The 18,920-nt window shown below is 35.7% G+C and overlaps 1 protein-coding gene across 3 annotated transcripts in view; it reads left to right on the top strand.

Annotated features, from left to right (window-relative positions):
* Positions 1–3,955: 3,955 nt before the first annotated feature.
* LOC584503 (spectrin beta chain, non-erythrocytic 1) overlaps positions 3,956–18,920 on the top strand; it is a 56,318-nt gene continuing 41,353 nt past the window's right edge. For 2 of the 3 annotated variants that reach the window (XM_030998446.1, XM_030998444.1), the window contains exons 1-4: positions 7,401–7,554; positions 11,532–11,669; positions 12,142–12,293; positions 16,924–17,097. In XM_030998446.1, the coding sequence (XP_030854306.1) occupies positions 11,558–11,669; positions 12,142–12,293; positions 16,924–17,097 (438 nt within the window). In that variant the 5' untranslated portion in view covers positions 7,401–7,554; positions 11,532–11,557. Of the gene's footprint in view, positions 4,304–7,400; positions 7,555–11,531; positions 11,670–12,141; positions 12,294–16,923; positions 17,098–18,920 lie in introns of those variants that run through there. The other variant, XM_030998445.1, reaches the window with a different exon arrangement.

Below are 18,920 nucleotides of genomic sequence, written 5' to 3'. Positions count from 1 at the left end.
TATGCAGTATGCAGAGTAAAATATATTTGTTTGGCAGTTATGACAATCTAATTCTTCCGGGGAAAAAATACTAGAAAACTGACGGATTTTGATAGCTAAGAATTATGTTACTATACCCTGCAGTGGGCTATGTAATCCGTGATGTTAAGGAATCTGCTGGCTTTATCCGGTTCTATTATAGATATATACCACTGTATGTCAAAAGTAAAGGAAAATAAATAAAAACATGCCCTGTGTTTTTCAAATACATTTTAACCAGGCATGTCACTGGTATAGATTCAATTCAATCTGATAGAAATATGTCATCATGAATACGGGACACTTTACCGCAATTCACTTTCTTTTAATTATTTTGCCGCCAGCATAGTTATAAAAACACAATCCCATAATTACAATGCCACCATTTTAAATAGGTGTGGTCAGGTTGGGTGGCGATAGAAACATATTGGATATTCCATATCTTGAAATATTATGTATATGTATTTTCCCATGATATATTTTTGATAATAATTAATATCCAACTTCTGCTAAAACAATTATTGACGATAAAACGCCAACTAAATTCAAATATCAAAATTATTGATGATTATAAAACACAGTTTTCAACTTCATCCATCCTTATTATCAGCCGTTTTGGGTAATTATAACAATCGTGGACATCAAAGCTTCAACCGCGTTCCTTAGCACCTGGTTTTCTAATGCAAAATTGTGATCATTAATTCAGACGAATTACCTGATGACGATTGAGAATAACATACTTTTTTATTATCAAAACAAGCACAGTTAGCTGTCTAATGAATGCTGATTGTCTAATTACTTTCATTAAATCAATGATTGTGGTTTGATTTTATATCTTGCATCAAGCTGTAACATAAAGAGCATGTTTTCCTGTACTGTAGTAGCATAAATATGTTTCCAACAATGATGTGGGGGGGGGGGGGGTAAACGATTTCATTTTATGAGGATATCGATAAATAACTTCACAATGAAACCCCATAAATATGTGATTATTAAATGCCATCGTTATTATATTCCCTTAATCCAGATCGTCCCAAGCTCGGAACCCCCCCCCCCCCCCATCCCCCTTTCCACGCATTCAAGCTTTTCAGGCAGTGCAAATTTAGAATATTCCAACGACGCCACTTTCGTTATGATCAGTGACCTGGAAGTCGTGATATAATATTATGAGAGCTATAATTATTTCGAGCGAGTCTCTGAAATGTGTTTATGCTTTTCTATTTACAAATCTTTTCCACATTAGGCCTGGATTTTATTGATATGAATTTAGCCTAATATACTTTATAATATTGAATGCGTACATATAAACACTGTACTGTCAATCGAATTTTCGATCAAAACACAAATATAGCACCGTTATCATACTAGTTCTGTTGCATTCAGTATACTGTAGTCACCATTTTATTGCTTGTTTCGTACGCAGTTGAGATAATTTTAAACTGAGAGAACGAAGGTGGTGGACCGGTAAATTTGTCTTTTGACTGGTGCAGTTAATCCTTGGTACTAACTCACTTCCTTTTCTTTGTTAATGACAATGAGGAGGCTTTGTGAGCTTGTATCTCTATAGACCTACTATTCTCTCATAGTCAATAGACGGTTTTTGTGATGATCCCGAGATTAATAGCCCCTCGGAGCAAACCTTTAAAGGGTATAATATACGCAAGCGTGCCCACGCATAAAAAAGTGTCTTTCTTTTCAAAAGATTGGAGGTTTGGCAAAGAACTTTGCACAATGCCTGGGTTGTACAACTTGTAACGAGAGCTATAAATAGTTGGATTCAAAAGGCACCCTCTTTTGACAATACAACGATCTGAAAAATACACGGCTTTAGCAGAGTTTTCAATGACAATGGTGCCATCAAGCAATAGGGGAATTCTAAATTCATTTGATGCTTGCATCTATATAATTATCTGCAGCATTTGGGTATCTATTATTATACGCAAATTCTGGACGTTGTTCACGAGAAATAACAACTTGAATATATATAATGAAGAACAAGGTTTGTAGTCAAACTTACAGTTTAGCCCCAATTAATCAACTACGATTTATATCATTACAACCCGTAGGTGCTTAGATAATACTGTCCTGAAGTTCATCATGGCAATGTTTATTATTCTATTCAACAAAGGTTTGATTTAACAAAGGTTAGAAAGGGTGCAAAAAGTAAATTCGCGACTTGAACCCCAAAGATACCTTATGAAAGTACACACGTGTATGAAGACAGTGGTTGATGGAGGTGGGCGTGTCCCACCAGGCACTAGGGATAGACCCTTCGGGTCACCCAAGGTCAATGAAATGAGATCCATCGGTTACCTCATTCCACCTTGGATACCCTGCTTCAGGGTCCGCACGGTAGGGTCTCTGGAGGGTCGTAATGTATCCCATTTCAAGCTTTTCATCTCGTTTTCTCTCTCCCACAGATCTGGTATATGATACAGGGCGGGTAGTGGTAACCATGGTGATCAAAGTTTGTCAACATTCCACGAAGCTCGGGTTTGTGACCCGATGAGGTCACACAAAAACGTACTGAAAGTAATCCTGTATCCTCTACTTAATGTAATGTTTGGGAAGATGAAGATGGAATGTGTAAACAGGCGGAAGCTACAATTTGCATTTAAAAAGACCAATTTATTAATAATTGTCTGGATGTTTCTCCCCAAACCGTAGTGATCTTTTCTTGACGACTCTTTAGTAAATTTTGCAAGAAATCAAATGTGCATAAAATATTTAAAAACTATTGGTTGTTACATCTTGATTTTAATTTAATTTTCAATAATTAAAAATGTGGATTATGATTGTGAACGTTTGTTTGCTGTCGAAGAGTTGAAAGGCAGAACGATACAGAATGGAGTTATCATCTTTGGCAGTGGCGTAGATACGGAGGCAAAACACAGACTCCCCAGATAATGGTAACATGGTTATACATGTAAAATTAAAAGGAAATGGATTAGGGATTTAAAAAAGGCAGGAAAAGAAGATGATCAGGCATACGATGGAGGATCCCCTTCCCGCTTCATCCCGCTTTATTAAATATCGGTGGCATTGTTAATTCAAATATTATCAACCGAGTAAGACCGGTACCCCTTCCTCGTCGTAGATCATCGGCGTAACCCCGCTGACATGGCTGAGCTTCATTGTTTACCATATAAAATAGTTTCAGGACAACTGCGTCAATTTTATGTAAAACAACATACTAGTTGAACAAAAGCTAGTATGCTGGACTAAATCCTGTTAAATTTCTCGTCATGATATGCCTACAAACATGATCTAAATTGGATGCCTTGTAGGTAGCCTACGAATGTTAAGCATGTCTGAAATGACATTAAAGGTGATTGATGGGGGCTACTGATGTATTTCTAGCTCTCCCGATGGTGGTACGGATACCCCTCCCTTTTTTGCTTTATTTATCTGTCTCGTCGTACCCCATAGGAAATCACACCCGTGCCGCTTTCTCGACCATAATAGCGTTTTTCAAAATATTCCACTGAGGAAGTTCTTAATAACCCAGTGACGTCATACACGCGTTACCTGTCGTTTATGAAAAACTCACAAACAAAGGTATATTATTTACTTTTTCAAGCAGGTGTAGGCCTACATACATTTTTATAGAATTATATAATATCGAACTTTGGAAGTTTTTGAACATGAGATTTATGATATCAAAAGAATAGGAGATCACCTTTTCATCTTCTAGAAATATTTGGGTGTTGTTGTTCTAATTAACTTTGTGGAACAAAGAAAGCGTGCCCTTCCTATTTACTTTCAAATCTCTAACGAAAGGAAGTCTACATCTGCACACATTGTATACCAATATCCTATGCTTTGAGAGTCGCCGGATGCTAGTAAATGAATGCCGTCATTACGCATGCGCGTGCCCTTTTCTCCCGCCAGACTCCCTTGTACTTTTTTTTTTTTTTTTTCAAAATTCATTATCATCCCGCATCAATATACACACCACACGGTCTTAGTGCATGATACCAATGGATTACAGCATACAGACGGCTTCTGCTTCATTACAATTTAGAACTGAAGTGTAAATAACCAGTGGATGTGAGATACATTTTTTTTTTACACATGAATTTAGGTCGCGAAGAAATTAATGAGAGTCTGGCAGACGACATGACTGAGATGATGAAACAAGATGCGAGAAAATAATGTAGCAGCTTCGGGGTATATCGTTTGAATTTTCTTGGAAGCCCTGGTGATGAAGATCCGTTCTGTGTTTCTGCTTGGATAGACTAATATTAGGAATATAAATCCAAACTTCTTTAATTGCCTTCGTGAGGTAAGTCTATTAGAGTTTAAGGGTTTAATATGTTGTTATTGTTTAATTTAAGATGATAATATCGAAACTTTTTATGGGCCTAAATAACGTTTAGAGATAGAATTGCTGTCTTGATTATTAAAGACGAATGTTTCATCTCACTCGATCATAATTATATAAGCATGGTCTCATGGGATGATAGAGACTCCTCTTTATAAGTGATGATATTGGGACGAAATTGAGATGACCTCTTTCACACATGAAACTGACATCGTGAGTGTCGGTGGCCAGTATACAAACCACCATTATTTTGATCATGATTCTTTCCTCTTTTTAATGCATTAATTTTGTGATGTATTGCTGGTGTCGTGAGTTATGATTGAATAAACAATCATGTCAAACGTTGTTTGAAATATGCTGCAGTTACCATGATACATCATAATTACAGTGGAACACGTACAACTCATGCAGAGTTGACATTTATAATCGTAAACATTATTCTGCTTTGTTCTATTTTTGGCAAAATGATGTGCGGAAACCTACATTTTCATTTGCCAATATTGCATGGCGTTGAAAGCTGCTTCATGGAACCAAGGATTATTATATTAGATGTATGTGTGTGTGGGGGGGGGGGGGAGGACATTATGGGCAAAGCGTTGATAGGGATGCCTATATTGTATATGAAAGATAGAACCATAATTTCTTTGATTTCATAATAAATTGTTATTTTAGTGCTCGTATAGTCTATACCTTATATTCCATTCATTATCATCATCATCATCATCATCACCATCATAATCATCATTATCATCATCATCATCATCATCATCATCATCATCATCATCATCATCATCATCATCATTATCATCATCACCACTATCAACTCTTTTTGTTGTTTTATTGTCATTTTAGTTATATTATAAACAATTTTTGACTCTACACTGTGCAGCTCTTCATGACTTTACTGTTATCATGACATGCCCATATACTTACTCGTCAGTGACTGAAATATCATAAAACAATGATATTTTTTCTTCATATTCGCTATCAGACAATCATCATGAGGATCGAGGAGAAAATTTGAAAAATATGATGACGTAATAATTGTTATAATCACAGAACACAATTTTCGTGTTTTAAAACAGTGTAAATAATCAATACAAAAGTGGAGGGGGGCATTAATGGGAGAAAAATCATCCTGAAAATTCATTAAAATATCTACCTTCGTATAGCCCGGCTCAATTATTCTTCTTCAAACTTTCTTGCAAACTATGCTGAATTTCGATAAACAATACATTTCGTTTATGTAATTAATTTAATCTAATATTATCCTTATCCTGGTTTACCCGTTTATATCACTGGTTTTTCTTCACATTAATGTACCCAGGCTTTTCTATATGCATGTGCTTAATGTTCAGTGATTTATTTTTATGATCAAAGACATTGCAGTCTCTTTATGGCGCGTGCAGGGGTTGAGGTGATGACGTCAAGAGATTTATGTCATCATTAGGGATTAAGAACAGCCGTGTTTGGATCTCATCAATCACTGAATTACGTAATACCGTCTTCATCCATTGAACAAAAAACGAACAAGAGATGAATACTCCCCTTGTAGATATAGTGGGTGACTGGGTTTATATATCTAAATATAGATAGTCTAGTCGTGAAAGATCTTGACATTCAAGGTGTCATACATGTTCAATTTTCTACCACAAAAAAGGGGAAAATTAGATATCAAAACCTACTGAAATTCACGATAGATTACGGGAAGACGGGGCAAAGTGGAAACCTAACCTTCTCATATTTAATCAGAGGTGGACCCAAGGGGTTGCAAGGGACATGCACCCGGTCAATAAAATGCATCCCTCTTTGTACATTATTATGCACCCCGGTAGTAAATTTAGGTCCCTAAAGCGGGCACCTGAAAATTAATGTAATAGTATTTTATCCATTCATTTTGTAGTGCCTGTTACCAAAAAAAAAAAACAGACTTGTGACTTTTGTGTTCAGGCTGAATCCGCCACTGTACATATATAATATGCATGATCCAGACTTGGGCTCTGAAGGGGAAAAACATCAAGACAGTGTCAGCCGAACTTTCACAAAACTTGACAGACTTTCGAAATTGTAATGAAAATGAAATCTATCAAAGGTTTGGGTTCATTATTATGACGGTTGTATAACAAGTCAGTTTGCTAGTCACATGGGAGGGAGGGGCACTAGCAATATGATTGTGCATTGAAATGGATGATCACTTTCATCTTAAAGTGTTTCTTTATATTAGTAGATAATGTTAATAAGCTTAAGTCTCTCATAAGATGATTTTGTATACCACTTTCAGAGTTCAGACCTTTTTTGTTGCATACCAGGAAACCTCTCCGGCATTGGTTGTTTCGGGTGACTTATACTTATAGTAATTTATACGAACATTTTCACCATCATGAATATTGTTTACCATTCATTGTTATTTAGGCCTACCGTCAACTATCGTCACGCCCCATCAATCAGAAGCAAGGCAATTTTCCTAAAACTGTTATGATAACGCAAGAGTTATTCATCCAGTGCCATGATCTAGTTTTGTGCAGAAGTAAGAATCGCATATTTTCTCCACCAAGTTGCATACATTTTGTTGATAAGAAACCTCGGACTATTAGTTCTACCCCAAAACAGCTATAGTCCTCTATTTATTCTGTATGCCATAAATTATAAGTGTAGATATCACTTTATTAAAAAAATAAAAATAAAGATAATTTCCTTTTGAGGTAAAAATGGGCGTGGTCAAAGCGGTCCCGAAGTGGTATTACTGGACGTATGTTTTGGGAGTTTCACTCGAGTGGCTATGGTAAACGTTTCACGTTATTCATTAGACTGAATCATATAATGTTTAGATACATGAGAGTAAGAAAGGTAAGAAATAACAACCATGATACTTTTAAGCAAAATACATATATACTTTTTTCGTTTGGTAAATGCAATTGAAAGCTGGAATCTACACACAACATGCATCTTCCTCCTGCTCTCGTCGAGCCAAGCCTCTTAAATGCGCAAGAAACATAGTTCCATAGCATTAACCCGCCTCTCCATTGATTTTGCACGCACATTTGAAGAAAAATGTAAGTGCGCGCTTGTTGTGTGTTTCGGCTGGCCCGACTGAGGATCTATCTCGTACTGTGGAATGAAAACGCCTAGGAAAATACTAAAGGACCTGTAATCAAGCTGGATTTTAGGGATTTTAGTAGCAGGAATATACTGCCAAGCTATTTTGGACTAAGGTGAGATTGTATGATTTTTCCTAAAAGAAAGGGATCTCTGTAATGTTTCCGTTACATGTTTCGGGCGTGTGCATCTTCTACGTGCAGCCAATGTAGGTGTTGAATAGGAGAGTAAGCAGCCAGACGTAACGGGAGACCTAACGGTACACAATCAACGTGTGTGTGGTGATGCTTCGTGCATGTAATCCTGTGTGTGTGGTTCAGAGTCGAAAAGGGAGAGATCTTGTGGGAAAGGTCGAGATTGAAGCAACTGAATGAGTATCATATATTTAGCATCTTTTGCCATGTTTCTATGTTTTATTGTAAAGCCAACTCTAAGTAGATCTAAATGTGAATCTCTTGTTCAGATTAATCACTTAATCAAGTTGTCATTGTCACATTGCAATAGGTCTACCAATAGTTTGCACAAATTTATTATTTAAAACATGTCTTACTCTTAGTAATCAATTAAGGGTCTAGACAGTTTATTTTCTTTAATAATATGTTGATTCAAGGAGAAGGTCAAGCTAAATGCAGTTTCAAAGTGGTCCACTGCCATTTGCCTTTATATTGTGTACATTTTACAATGGATAAATAGATACAAACATATGCTACAGGTAGGCCTAGATCTATCAACTAGGCCTACACTGTACATCAAGCTTAGCCTTAAGGGCTCTCTCGAAATGTTTTTTTAATGATATTATTCGAGAGAGCCTTAAACGGCTCCCATACCCCTGCACGGAGAGGCATGTAAACAAAACTCAAAAGTGGTCCAAAATCACACTTTCGCGCACCCGACCAATATTGGACAGTGGCTTTGATAAATTTTGTCCGAGTTTTGGTCTTAATTAGCGCTTTAATTTCAAAATCGGATCTAAAAATAACAAAATAAGAGCAATTTTCTTACCAGACCGATACAGCTCAGCTCCCTTTTCACGTGTACCGTGTGAATTCACGATGTCTACACAATGGTGATGACCTCTGACTGGCACTTCCGTAATTGTGGGTAAATTGTGCTGCTTCCGTATAATGCGCTGTATGAGTGTTATTCAGCGCATTATACGGAAGCAGCACATTTACGAAGTGCTAGTCAGAGGTCATCACCATTGTGTAGACATCGTGAATTCACACGGTACACGTGAAAAGGGAGCTGAGCTGTATCGGTCTGGTAAGAAAATTGCTCTTATTTTGTTATTTTTAGATCCGATTTTGAAATTAAAGCGCTAATTAAGACCAAAACTCGGACAAAATTTATCAAAGCCACTGTCCAATATTGGTCGGGTGCGCGAAAGTGTGATTTTGGACCACTTTTGAGTTTTGTTTACATGCCTCTCCGTGCAGGGGTATGGGAGCCGTTTAAGGCTCTCTCGAATAATATCATTAAAAAAACATTTCGAGAGAGCCCTTAAGGCTACATCAAGCTACTGTGTGCATATTTTTGCATGAATTTCTTAAGGGCTTATAGGATCTAGTATTAATAAAGCCTTTTTCTTTGGTATCTTTAATGATTTCTTTGATTTTGCAATATCAAATGAATTTCTGATATTGGTTGATAACCCAATTAGAAAGAAAACAAATGTGTAGATCCTCTATTTTGGGATATGAACCAAAACTACGTCATTGTATATTGTACTTTTTGTAGGTCAATTCCTAGACATCAAAAATATGTCTGCTTAGAGGAGTTTTTGTAACATTTTGTCTTTTGATGATCACCTCCTAGACAGAGGATTTGGTAAAGGCATAGTTTCAATGGAAAGTTACCCCCAAAAGAATAGGCTGATTTTCTATATTTAATTTAGAATATCATCAAGACATGTTAATGAAAAAATCTTCAAATTAATGCTAGACTAAGATCAGTAAGATGTATTAACTGATATGAGACATTTTTTGTCTTATCAAATAGTCATCAACTGTTCATCCTATTGTTTTGGAACAACATGTCCAGCTATTTGAATACAATGTTTTATTATTTGTTGATAGAAAACTTACATGTAACTGTTGTAAAAGTACCTTATAATGTATCATTTTTGCACATTAAAAAAAAAAGTTTATGAAATTCTTTTTTCTAAATGGTAAGTTCACTGAAAATGTTATTCTGTAATGCTTTGAATTGATCTGTAGTAAATTTATGAAGTTAAGAAGAGTTATGAAGAAAAGATCTTAACCTACCTACATGTACATAGTACAAGATCAGTCTCTGAAGTACATGTGTACATGTCAAATAGGTATTTTCTTGATGTTGGCGCACGTGTACATGTAACTTGTGAAGGATCAAGGCTAACTTGGCACTAGGGAGAACTTGGACTGGCAGCATATCATGGCTAATTTAAACAAGAGAGCTGAATCAATCGCAAATGCATACATTTTTGCTTTTGAAAATATGTCTTCTAGAAGATGGAAAAGTTTGGATTATTTGATAGGAATGTGTAAAATAGTATTAGTAATATAATTAGTATATAGTAATACACCTGTATGTAGAGATTTAGTGTACAGCTTGCACTTCAGTTTTCAACCGAGTGAAGCTGAGTTTGCCCTCTAGAGTGCCAAGTTAGCCCAACCCCCTTTTTGAAGGTTCAGCCATACAAACATGCCTAATCCAGATTCCACAGTAATGACACTGGATTATTTATATGTAGGCCTTTTTTGGTTGTTTGACCATGGACCTACTACAAGTAGGTCCATGGTTTGACAAATGTGCTGTTTGTTTTACTCCCTATTAAAAATGACCACGCATCAGGATAAGATTACATTTACACTGTAGGTCAAGGATTCAGGTTAATCGTTAATGTTAGCCTTGTTAGGGTGTGCATGTTAATTGTATATGATGCACAGTGTGTATTTAAAATGTGATGTCTGAACAAATGACTAATCAGAAGTTGTTCCTATTCTTTCTTTCTTTCTTTCTTTCTTTTTTTCTGAATCAAACTCGTAGGAGTTCGTTGGGCAAACAGATCTTTGTCTTTATTTACCCTAGAGCCAGCGAAGGCTGTATTTGTCTTTAAGATTGTGGAACTAGTCATTGAAATTTGAAGGCCAAAAGTCACAAATGTGAATCAGTGGGTTGGAATTACAAGACCTCAGTCTTTAAGGACATTGCATACTTGTGTAGAAGGGTTGATGGCATAGAGGGTGAGTCAGTGGCACCTGGTCAAGTGTTCAGGACTGTGTACAAGGTTGCAGATTATACTACACCGAAGCCATATTACCCATCTTATAAGTATTTGTCTGTGTGAAACATGCTGTGATGTATTCTTGAATCAGTAACAGAAATATCAGTGATGTCATGTACATGTACATGTATACCTGCTTCTCATGCATGAGCAGTTACCCAAATTAGGATCCCAATTAGGATTACCTTCTACAGTATGTACAACTTCATGATACTAGTATTTGAAAAAGGAAAATAATTGTCACTGTTGTTTGATAATGTAACTAATGTAATAGTTCAAACTGACCACCTTAACAAAAATGTAGACTATCTCTGAAGAGCATAAAATTAATTTGGAATAACACTTGACAAATTAAAAAAAAAATGAAATTGGTATTTATCAGTAGATCATTAAATGCAAGGTATACAGTGTATTGCTACACATCAGATATAGTGCACTATAGTATTGTGTTGCATTTGTCAACCTTGACTTTACCTTTTTAATTTCACATGTCAAAATTAACTTCTTGGATATCTTAAATTTTATATACTAAATTTGATTATGTCTAACATGTATTTTTCATTGGCTATAAACACAGTTGTCTTGGGCATTTGTATGGATCAAAATGTATGAAGCAGGGTTCAACACTAACTGGTAGGCGCCCAAAATATTTTTTCGGCCCCAACATTTTTAAAGTTTTCAGTAACTTTTTACATACCGGTACATCATAACAGTAAAAAAGTTAACTTTTGACCCCCTTCCAAAAATGTTAGCGTGAAGTCCTGTTTTGAGTAATTTGTTGAGCTTGATTAATAATTTCACAATATTTTGTCCTTTGCTTTCTTGCAGGAGTAGGAAGACATAGGCTCTGAGCCATGTCGTTGGAAATGGAAAACAATGGCGTCAAGTATGACAACAATGAAGACGCTGCGTTGGATGATGGAGGAGCCAAGCTGTTTGAGCGTTCTCGAATCAGAGCGCTTGCAGGTATGAAGAGAAATTTTCAAGTAATCGTTGGAAAGGAAACTGAGCAATGTGCAGAAGTGACTAGGGCATATATTTTAAACTTGTATTTTATAAACCAACTCCATGTACATATAGAATCAAAGTTTTTATTTACCAATTTGTGCTGATTTGCAGTTTCTTTGGTTTCTTGAACAGTATTATACATGTACAGTAGTGATGATTATTCAGTCAGTGAAAATAAAAGATACAAAATCATTGTACTTAAATGTACATACACCCTGTACACCTGTACACCCTGTACAGTGTACACATAAAGGAACATTTTCATGATTTATGAACAAACTGTGTGCACCTTTTTTTCTTTAAATGAAATGTATGCATACATACACTGTATGTGAATACATGTTATTAATAGTACAGTATGTGCACTATGTATTTGCCATGCTTATGTCTTTACTAGGTTTGTAATGAATATTCTTATTTCTTGACACAGATGAGCGTGAAATGGTGCAGAAGAAAACATTCACAAAATGGGTGAACTCACATTTACAAAGAGTGGGATGTCGCATTGTGGATCTATATACGGATTTATACGATGGACGTATGCTAATCAAGCTCCTAGAAGTTTTATCAGGAGACAAACTGGTAAGTAGGCTTGCTTAAAGCTATCAAAAAGTTTTGTTGGTATAATTGAGAATGTATGTCATGCTTGAAATTCCTACATATCATACATGTATACATACATGTATGTAGCAAAGATCTTGATTTCTTCTAACAGAAGAGGCAAAACATGCGAGCCACCATTTTGGAGGAAAAAAAATAAAATGTGTGCCTACATTATAATCCAAAATGGTGTCTCCCATGTTTTGCCTCTTCTCCTAGACTAATATTATTAATTTCAAAGTCATGAAAAGGCAATTAATATCAACAAACATGGTCTACAACAACTCCAAATGACAAAACGATCCCAGATGTGCATGTTTTGTAGTATTTGATTTCTTTTCTTTTTCTTCTGATCATTTTCCATTGATCTGCGATTATCGGTTACAGGGTTACATCATACATGGGACCTCATGTACATGTAATGGAATACAAAACATGTGTACATGCATGTACACCTGTTTGAATACTTGTATGCACCCTTTAAATTCATTTTTGAATAAACCAGGGCAGTTTGTGACAAATGTAACAAATATTTGTTTGAATTTGTAAATGCTCTCCTTCAAAGAGCCTTTACTAAAAACTGTTATGTCAAAATTGTTTGAATGCAGATTGTACTACATGGTGAACATGGACATTTCTAGGTTTACCAATATCTAAAACAAGAGAAGCAATTTTTCACACAAAGCAAAGAAATGTTTCCTATTTTATAAGGAATATTGTTTTTTTTAATTATTTGTAGAAAATAATGTTGAATTTCAGGAATACTTACAGTGTATCTGTTGACAAAACGGCAGAAACTCATATATTTCTCATTTGAAATAATGATCTACACAATAATCTCTGTACTGTACATGTATGCATGGATTGAATTATTGAAAGATAGACTGACCTATAAAATTTGGTTAAACAAGTCTGTGTTATACTCCTGTACATGTATTGTAATGTATGCAAAATGAATGGATATTGGAAACTGTCCTTTGTAAACAAAAATTATGATGTCTGTATTCAGAATTTAACTCTGTATTTTATATACAATGTACACATGTTTATAATTATATGTTTCATAAAGATCATGATTATACATTTGTAGCAGCAATGGTGTATGTATTGGTACTGCAGTTTAATCCTCTCATATTATAAGATCCTCATCCCTGTACGCAACCAACGTAAAGCCAAAGGCATCCTTCTATACCAGGCATACATCTGTGCACACACACAGTGGCTTATTATGTGTTGCTCAATAACACTGCTCTTGCTGCAACCAAAAGGGTGTGTCTGTCATCCAGGCACACTGCAGTATGTACATGTACAACATACTGTAGTATGCTGCTGAGAGTGAAAGCTCTCTCTCTCTCTCTGCAGAGAGGGAATGCATGACCTCCAGAGTAGGCCTATAGATATATGTACTGTATGTATATGTAGTTGGATCATATCAACTACACATAGCTTTACATGCACAGGGTTATTGGATATACATTGTACATACATTTATTAACAATATGAAGCATAGAATAATGTTTCTTCAATGTGTATATTCAGTTATGATAAAAATACATGTACATGTATGTGGCATGTTTGATATGAGAATTGAGATGGAGATTGTAAGTAAAGTTATCATTTCAGATTATCACATGAATAACCAAAGATGGAGGAATAATAGTCATTTTATAAATATAGGCCTTAGGAGTGACATACATGTACAATAATTGGTTCAGTTGATAGTTGATACCTATCATTTTATGGAATGAGTGCAAGAACATTAGTTGCTTTACATACATATATTTTGTTTAATTGTAATTATCCCCCCCCCCCCAACAGAAAAGGAAGTCAATTTAATAATCAAATTTTATTTTGTCAACATCCCTAGATACTGTACATACATACATGTATGAAACTGTACATAATGTTGTTTTAAACCAAATTTGGATTATGAGCCATGTAATTTATACATTGTACTAGTACAGTATGTACATTGTACATGTAGACTTTTGCTGATAATTCAGGAGATTTTAGAAAAATATTATTGAAATGAACAAACTTAAGTTAAGTTACATGGTAATGAATATTTTATAAGAAGACAGTGTGAAACTTCTACATACATTGTAGTTCTATGCAGGTATACTGTACATGTCCACAATACTGTTCAAAAAAAGAAAATATTAAGACTGCACACTGTTACGCACATGTACAGGACCAATTTCTCCTGGTTCTTTATGCTAATATGTTTTTCTTTTAAATTAACGGTGATCACAAGAAAAAGATTTTCTGATTGAAAAATGTTAACATTTGGAACATGACAAGGAAAAGAAGACAAAATAGTATATGAGTAGAAGATCGCAATAACGAACTATACAACAAATTAAATGTTCGCATTGTAATGCATACAAATCATATTTTCATATACATGTACAGTACATTAATTGCCTGTTATTTCAAAGCAAGTAGTATAAATGTATTGATCGATTGAGAACTTTGAACTGTCTGTCACATGTTCTATTCTCGCGCGAAATATCATTTGAGGTGAGTTTTAAGGGGGATGTTGCTTGAAGTACACTTAACAAAGATGATAAATTGTTCAAGGTGCAGGCAATATTTGATCCAAGATAACAAAGAAAATGTGTTCATCATTGAATGACTAACACTGTATTTAGACTTTGAAATGCTAATTCTTTATTAAGTCACTACATGACACGTACATGTATGCATTATCAATATCACACACATATTAGGATATTAATACTGCATGTCTCCCTACATGTTGTATCTGTATTAAATTGTCCATATTGGGATCTGTACAGTCTTCTATCTATGACAGTTTATGGCCTAGTGCATGTGTCATGTAGGCCTACACAACTAAAATCTTAAATACATACATGTAGTTCAATGAGACAACAATTTATGGCATAATCATGCTGGCCTATACAAGCAGCCACCTCCCACGCACTAGAGAGTATGCATGCAGGCCTGCTGCCAGGTCTTACCAAGACCCCAACAGAGTGTGACCAAGCCTAGCATCTTCACTGTTTGCAATTGCATGAGTCATCAACGTGCACTGAAACGTGGCAAGAGAATGGTGTGTGCAGATGTCTACTCTGCATTTACCATTCAACATGTGATCACATTATGTGTCAACCACTACCAATAGAAAAATGGGTAGGGTTGGTATTGATGGAAAAAAAAAAAGAATAAATCGAGACTATTGTATGTGAGCAGCCATGTGTTTCAAACTTTGAATCTGCTTTCCCAGGGCAGGGTAGTTGCATTCATTCAGTTGGTAACCTTCGATCTTTTATTGACTGGAGAACTACTGTATGAAACATTATGCATGCAGGGAGGTACCCTTGGAGTGTCTGCATTCATCGACTGTGATACTTACTGTACATGTAGTTTTTCCTCTTTGTCTTCAACTCGCCATGCTCATTTCATTTATTTATCAGTTTTAAATATCCTCATAATATTCTAGTACAATGTATGTTTTCAGTAGTCAATGAATATGTTCTTATTCTGTTCCAAAAGTAAACAAAGAAACAAACAATTTGCATAAAATATTTGTATGCTCTGTTGTGTATTTTTTTAAATAAATATACCGGTAGGTGGAAGTTTGCTTCTTATAATGTTAATTGAGCCTTCTTTACAGCCATACCTCACTACACCCTCAACCATGTACATGAAGAACCCCAATATGCCAACACAATGGTGCATAAATAGACCTTCAAGTCAAACATTGGACCAAGTTTTTGAAATCACAGACTTAATTTACTTATGTGGAATCTACATGTATATAGTTTTTTGGCCAAGCAAACACAAAATATGATTCAAATCTATTTTTATTCATACATTGTATAAAACTTCAAAAAATAATGTGCCTTAGTTGTCACCAGTTTTTCCTCCCTTACCAATACTCTGTATAAAACGTAGGAGCACTCTCACTTCACTGTTTAATTTTGTATGATTAAAATGCCAAATGCAATTGAAATATTGTTGGTTGAGTCAAGTGGTTCCATCTGAGGTATAATGTTTTTAAAAAAAAAGACTTTCAGCATTACAGGTTGTACGTTTGAAAGATTATAAAGGCGTACATGTACATGTACTACAGAAATGAAAGAAAAATAAAGTCTGCTTGGACTTCCAGTTATTTTACATATAAAGTGAATGTTGGCATGTTCTTGAATGTATTCTGATCTACAATGCAATTCAAAAAATTGCATTGCACCTCTGTAATACACCAGTCACACCTGTACAGGGTGTACATGCATGAGACCGACACCAAACTAACGCCAGACCAGAGAAAATATTACATTTCCACGAATGTCCAGGAATCGGTCGGTTTGGAGTCAGAGTGGAGTCGGTTGGTAGTGTGACTGGTAGAAGACATCAGGCAAAATAAACATGAGAGTAAAGAATGTTCATGTCGTACAAATGTATGTAATTTTGATTGTCAGATGTTCCAATTCAAATATAAATGTATCTGTTGTTTGGTTAAAAGGATGGAAAATTGTTCACGAGTACTCTTTACTGAGCTTTTTGAAACATTTTTTTACAGTATGTTTACCTTCAAGCCAGTACAGATGACAAACCATTTTAACACTTATCACTCTGTTGTTCTTTGCAGCCCAAACCCACGAAAGGCAAGATGCGCATTCACTGTTTAGAGAACGTAGACAAGGCCCTGCAATTCCTGAAAGAGAAGCGAGTACATTTAGAGAACATGGGATCCCATGACATCGTAGATAGCAACCACAGATTGACCCTCGGTCTCATCTGGACCATCATCCTTAGATTCCAGGTAGGTGTCCACTATACCATGTTTCTACAAATTGGAAAGGGCGCACTGTGACAGTTCTGGAGACTATTTCCCATTTCCATGATCGGTCCAGAGCTCTTGTCTAACTCTTTTCTTTGTTTTGCCAGCTATAAAGCTGGTTAAGGCTTTTTTTATTCAATTTTTGGTGGTCCTAAACAATGACTGTACAAAACATCTTGAAAAATAGTGAAACTAAAACTATTCAGTTCCCACAAAGGCAGCACATTGAACTTGCCTGGCAGGATTAAGACAACTACACATGTTGAGTTCTGGTGTCCATTCTACAAACTTAAAGTACACGTATTTGATAGTAGTTACAGAGACTGCTACCAGAGTTTACCTTTCACAAAACAAGTTTTGATTCAAAGAAAATCTATCCGTAATAGTTACAATTCTGAAAATAGAAATGAAAAAGTGAGAACAAACTGGGCTTATTCTCTCCTTGATTGAAAAAAGAAAGACAAATCTTACATGAAATAGGGAGAAAAAAATTATTTGGTCTCATGGAAGTGTAATGAGCATGACCGATTTTCCCTAGAATTTGTGTCGCCAAGTCTATGTTATAGGTGGGGTCTTGCAACATCTGTAACTTGAATAGATGCGGTTGGTTTCAGTTGTAACATTGCTGAATCCACAGTCTCACGTTTAATGTAACTGTACCATGTGAATGACAGATAGGGTTTATAAACATGACCTTTCTATTGGCTGCATGGCAGAATGCAGCACTAGGAATGTGCTTCCCTTCAGGGAGGAGATGGTATAGTGATTACATGTTAATTCAAGTTCACAGTCATAAATAGTTACGCATTCTATTTCAGTAAGGTCTAGGAATGTGACGGTGAGATGGTTGTTTTACATGATGTGTTTACCATTGCTTTGACGTGTAATGACGATGCGCTGTGACAAAATTTCAGTTAAATTCATACTTCCAATGAACAAATGGATTCTGAAGAGTGATTGAAAGAATGAAAAGATTTATGCTCTCGTCCAATATACAGTACATGTACAGACGAAAAAATTTGAGCATCCATAACAAAATTGATTATGGTAAATGAAAAGAAAAGAAGAAAAAAATGCACATAAACAAACTTTGAGAGGAAGCTATATTGCTGACAATCCCCTGTGGGGCAAATGCATCTACATGTATTTGAAAAGTCCCTCGTAACAAAGTGAACAAGTTCAATTGTGTTTCCTATCAATTGTACACCGTATTCCATTTACAAATTTGCCAATGGGGCCAAACTGAGTGATAACTGACATTCAAGGTGAGTTAGGGCCCATAATTGGAATAACACATCGAGAGTGCTTATTTGATGCATTAATTCTGCATCAGAAATGCACTAGCGGCCAAGCCCAGTCTGAAGCAATATGATGGCTCAGGCTTTGATGAGGCGCCGAGAAGGTTGATGCTGCGTAGCATTCAATGTATTGGAAAATGGGTTGTAAGATGGGAAGGTGGAGAAAAGGGGAGGGGGGGGGGAAGAAATGGATGTTAGAAACAGACAGAAAGATACACGTAGAGGAGGGCCGGATGGAGAGATGGTAAAAAGGAGTAGCAAGATGAGATGAAAGGAGGGTAGGTTTCGGAAAAGAAGAATTGAAAATCAAACATATAAATGTCATAGATAGGGTAAGATATGAAGAGAGATTATGAAATTTTAAGAAAACTTCATGAGAACTGTTAGAAAACATAACAGAAATGATATAAAAAGAAAGGAAGAAGATGAGGAGAGATTAACAAGGAAAGAAAAGAAGAGAGAGAGAGAGAGAGAGAGTGGGAGTGAGCTAGCAAGAGTAAGTGAAGG

The sequence above is a fragment of the Strongylocentrotus purpuratus genome, unplaced genomic scaffold (genome assembly GCF_000002235.5).
Source record: "Strongylocentrotus purpuratus isolate Spur 01 unplaced genomic scaffold, Spur_5.0 spur5_scaffold_5, whole genome shotgun sequence".
NCBI lineage: Eukaryota > Metazoa > Echinodermata > Echinoidea > Camarodonta > Strongylocentrotidae > Strongylocentrotus > Strongylocentrotus purpuratus.
Note: the sequence above shows the minus strand (reverse complement) of the source record. Positions and strands in the feature narration are given on the sequence as shown.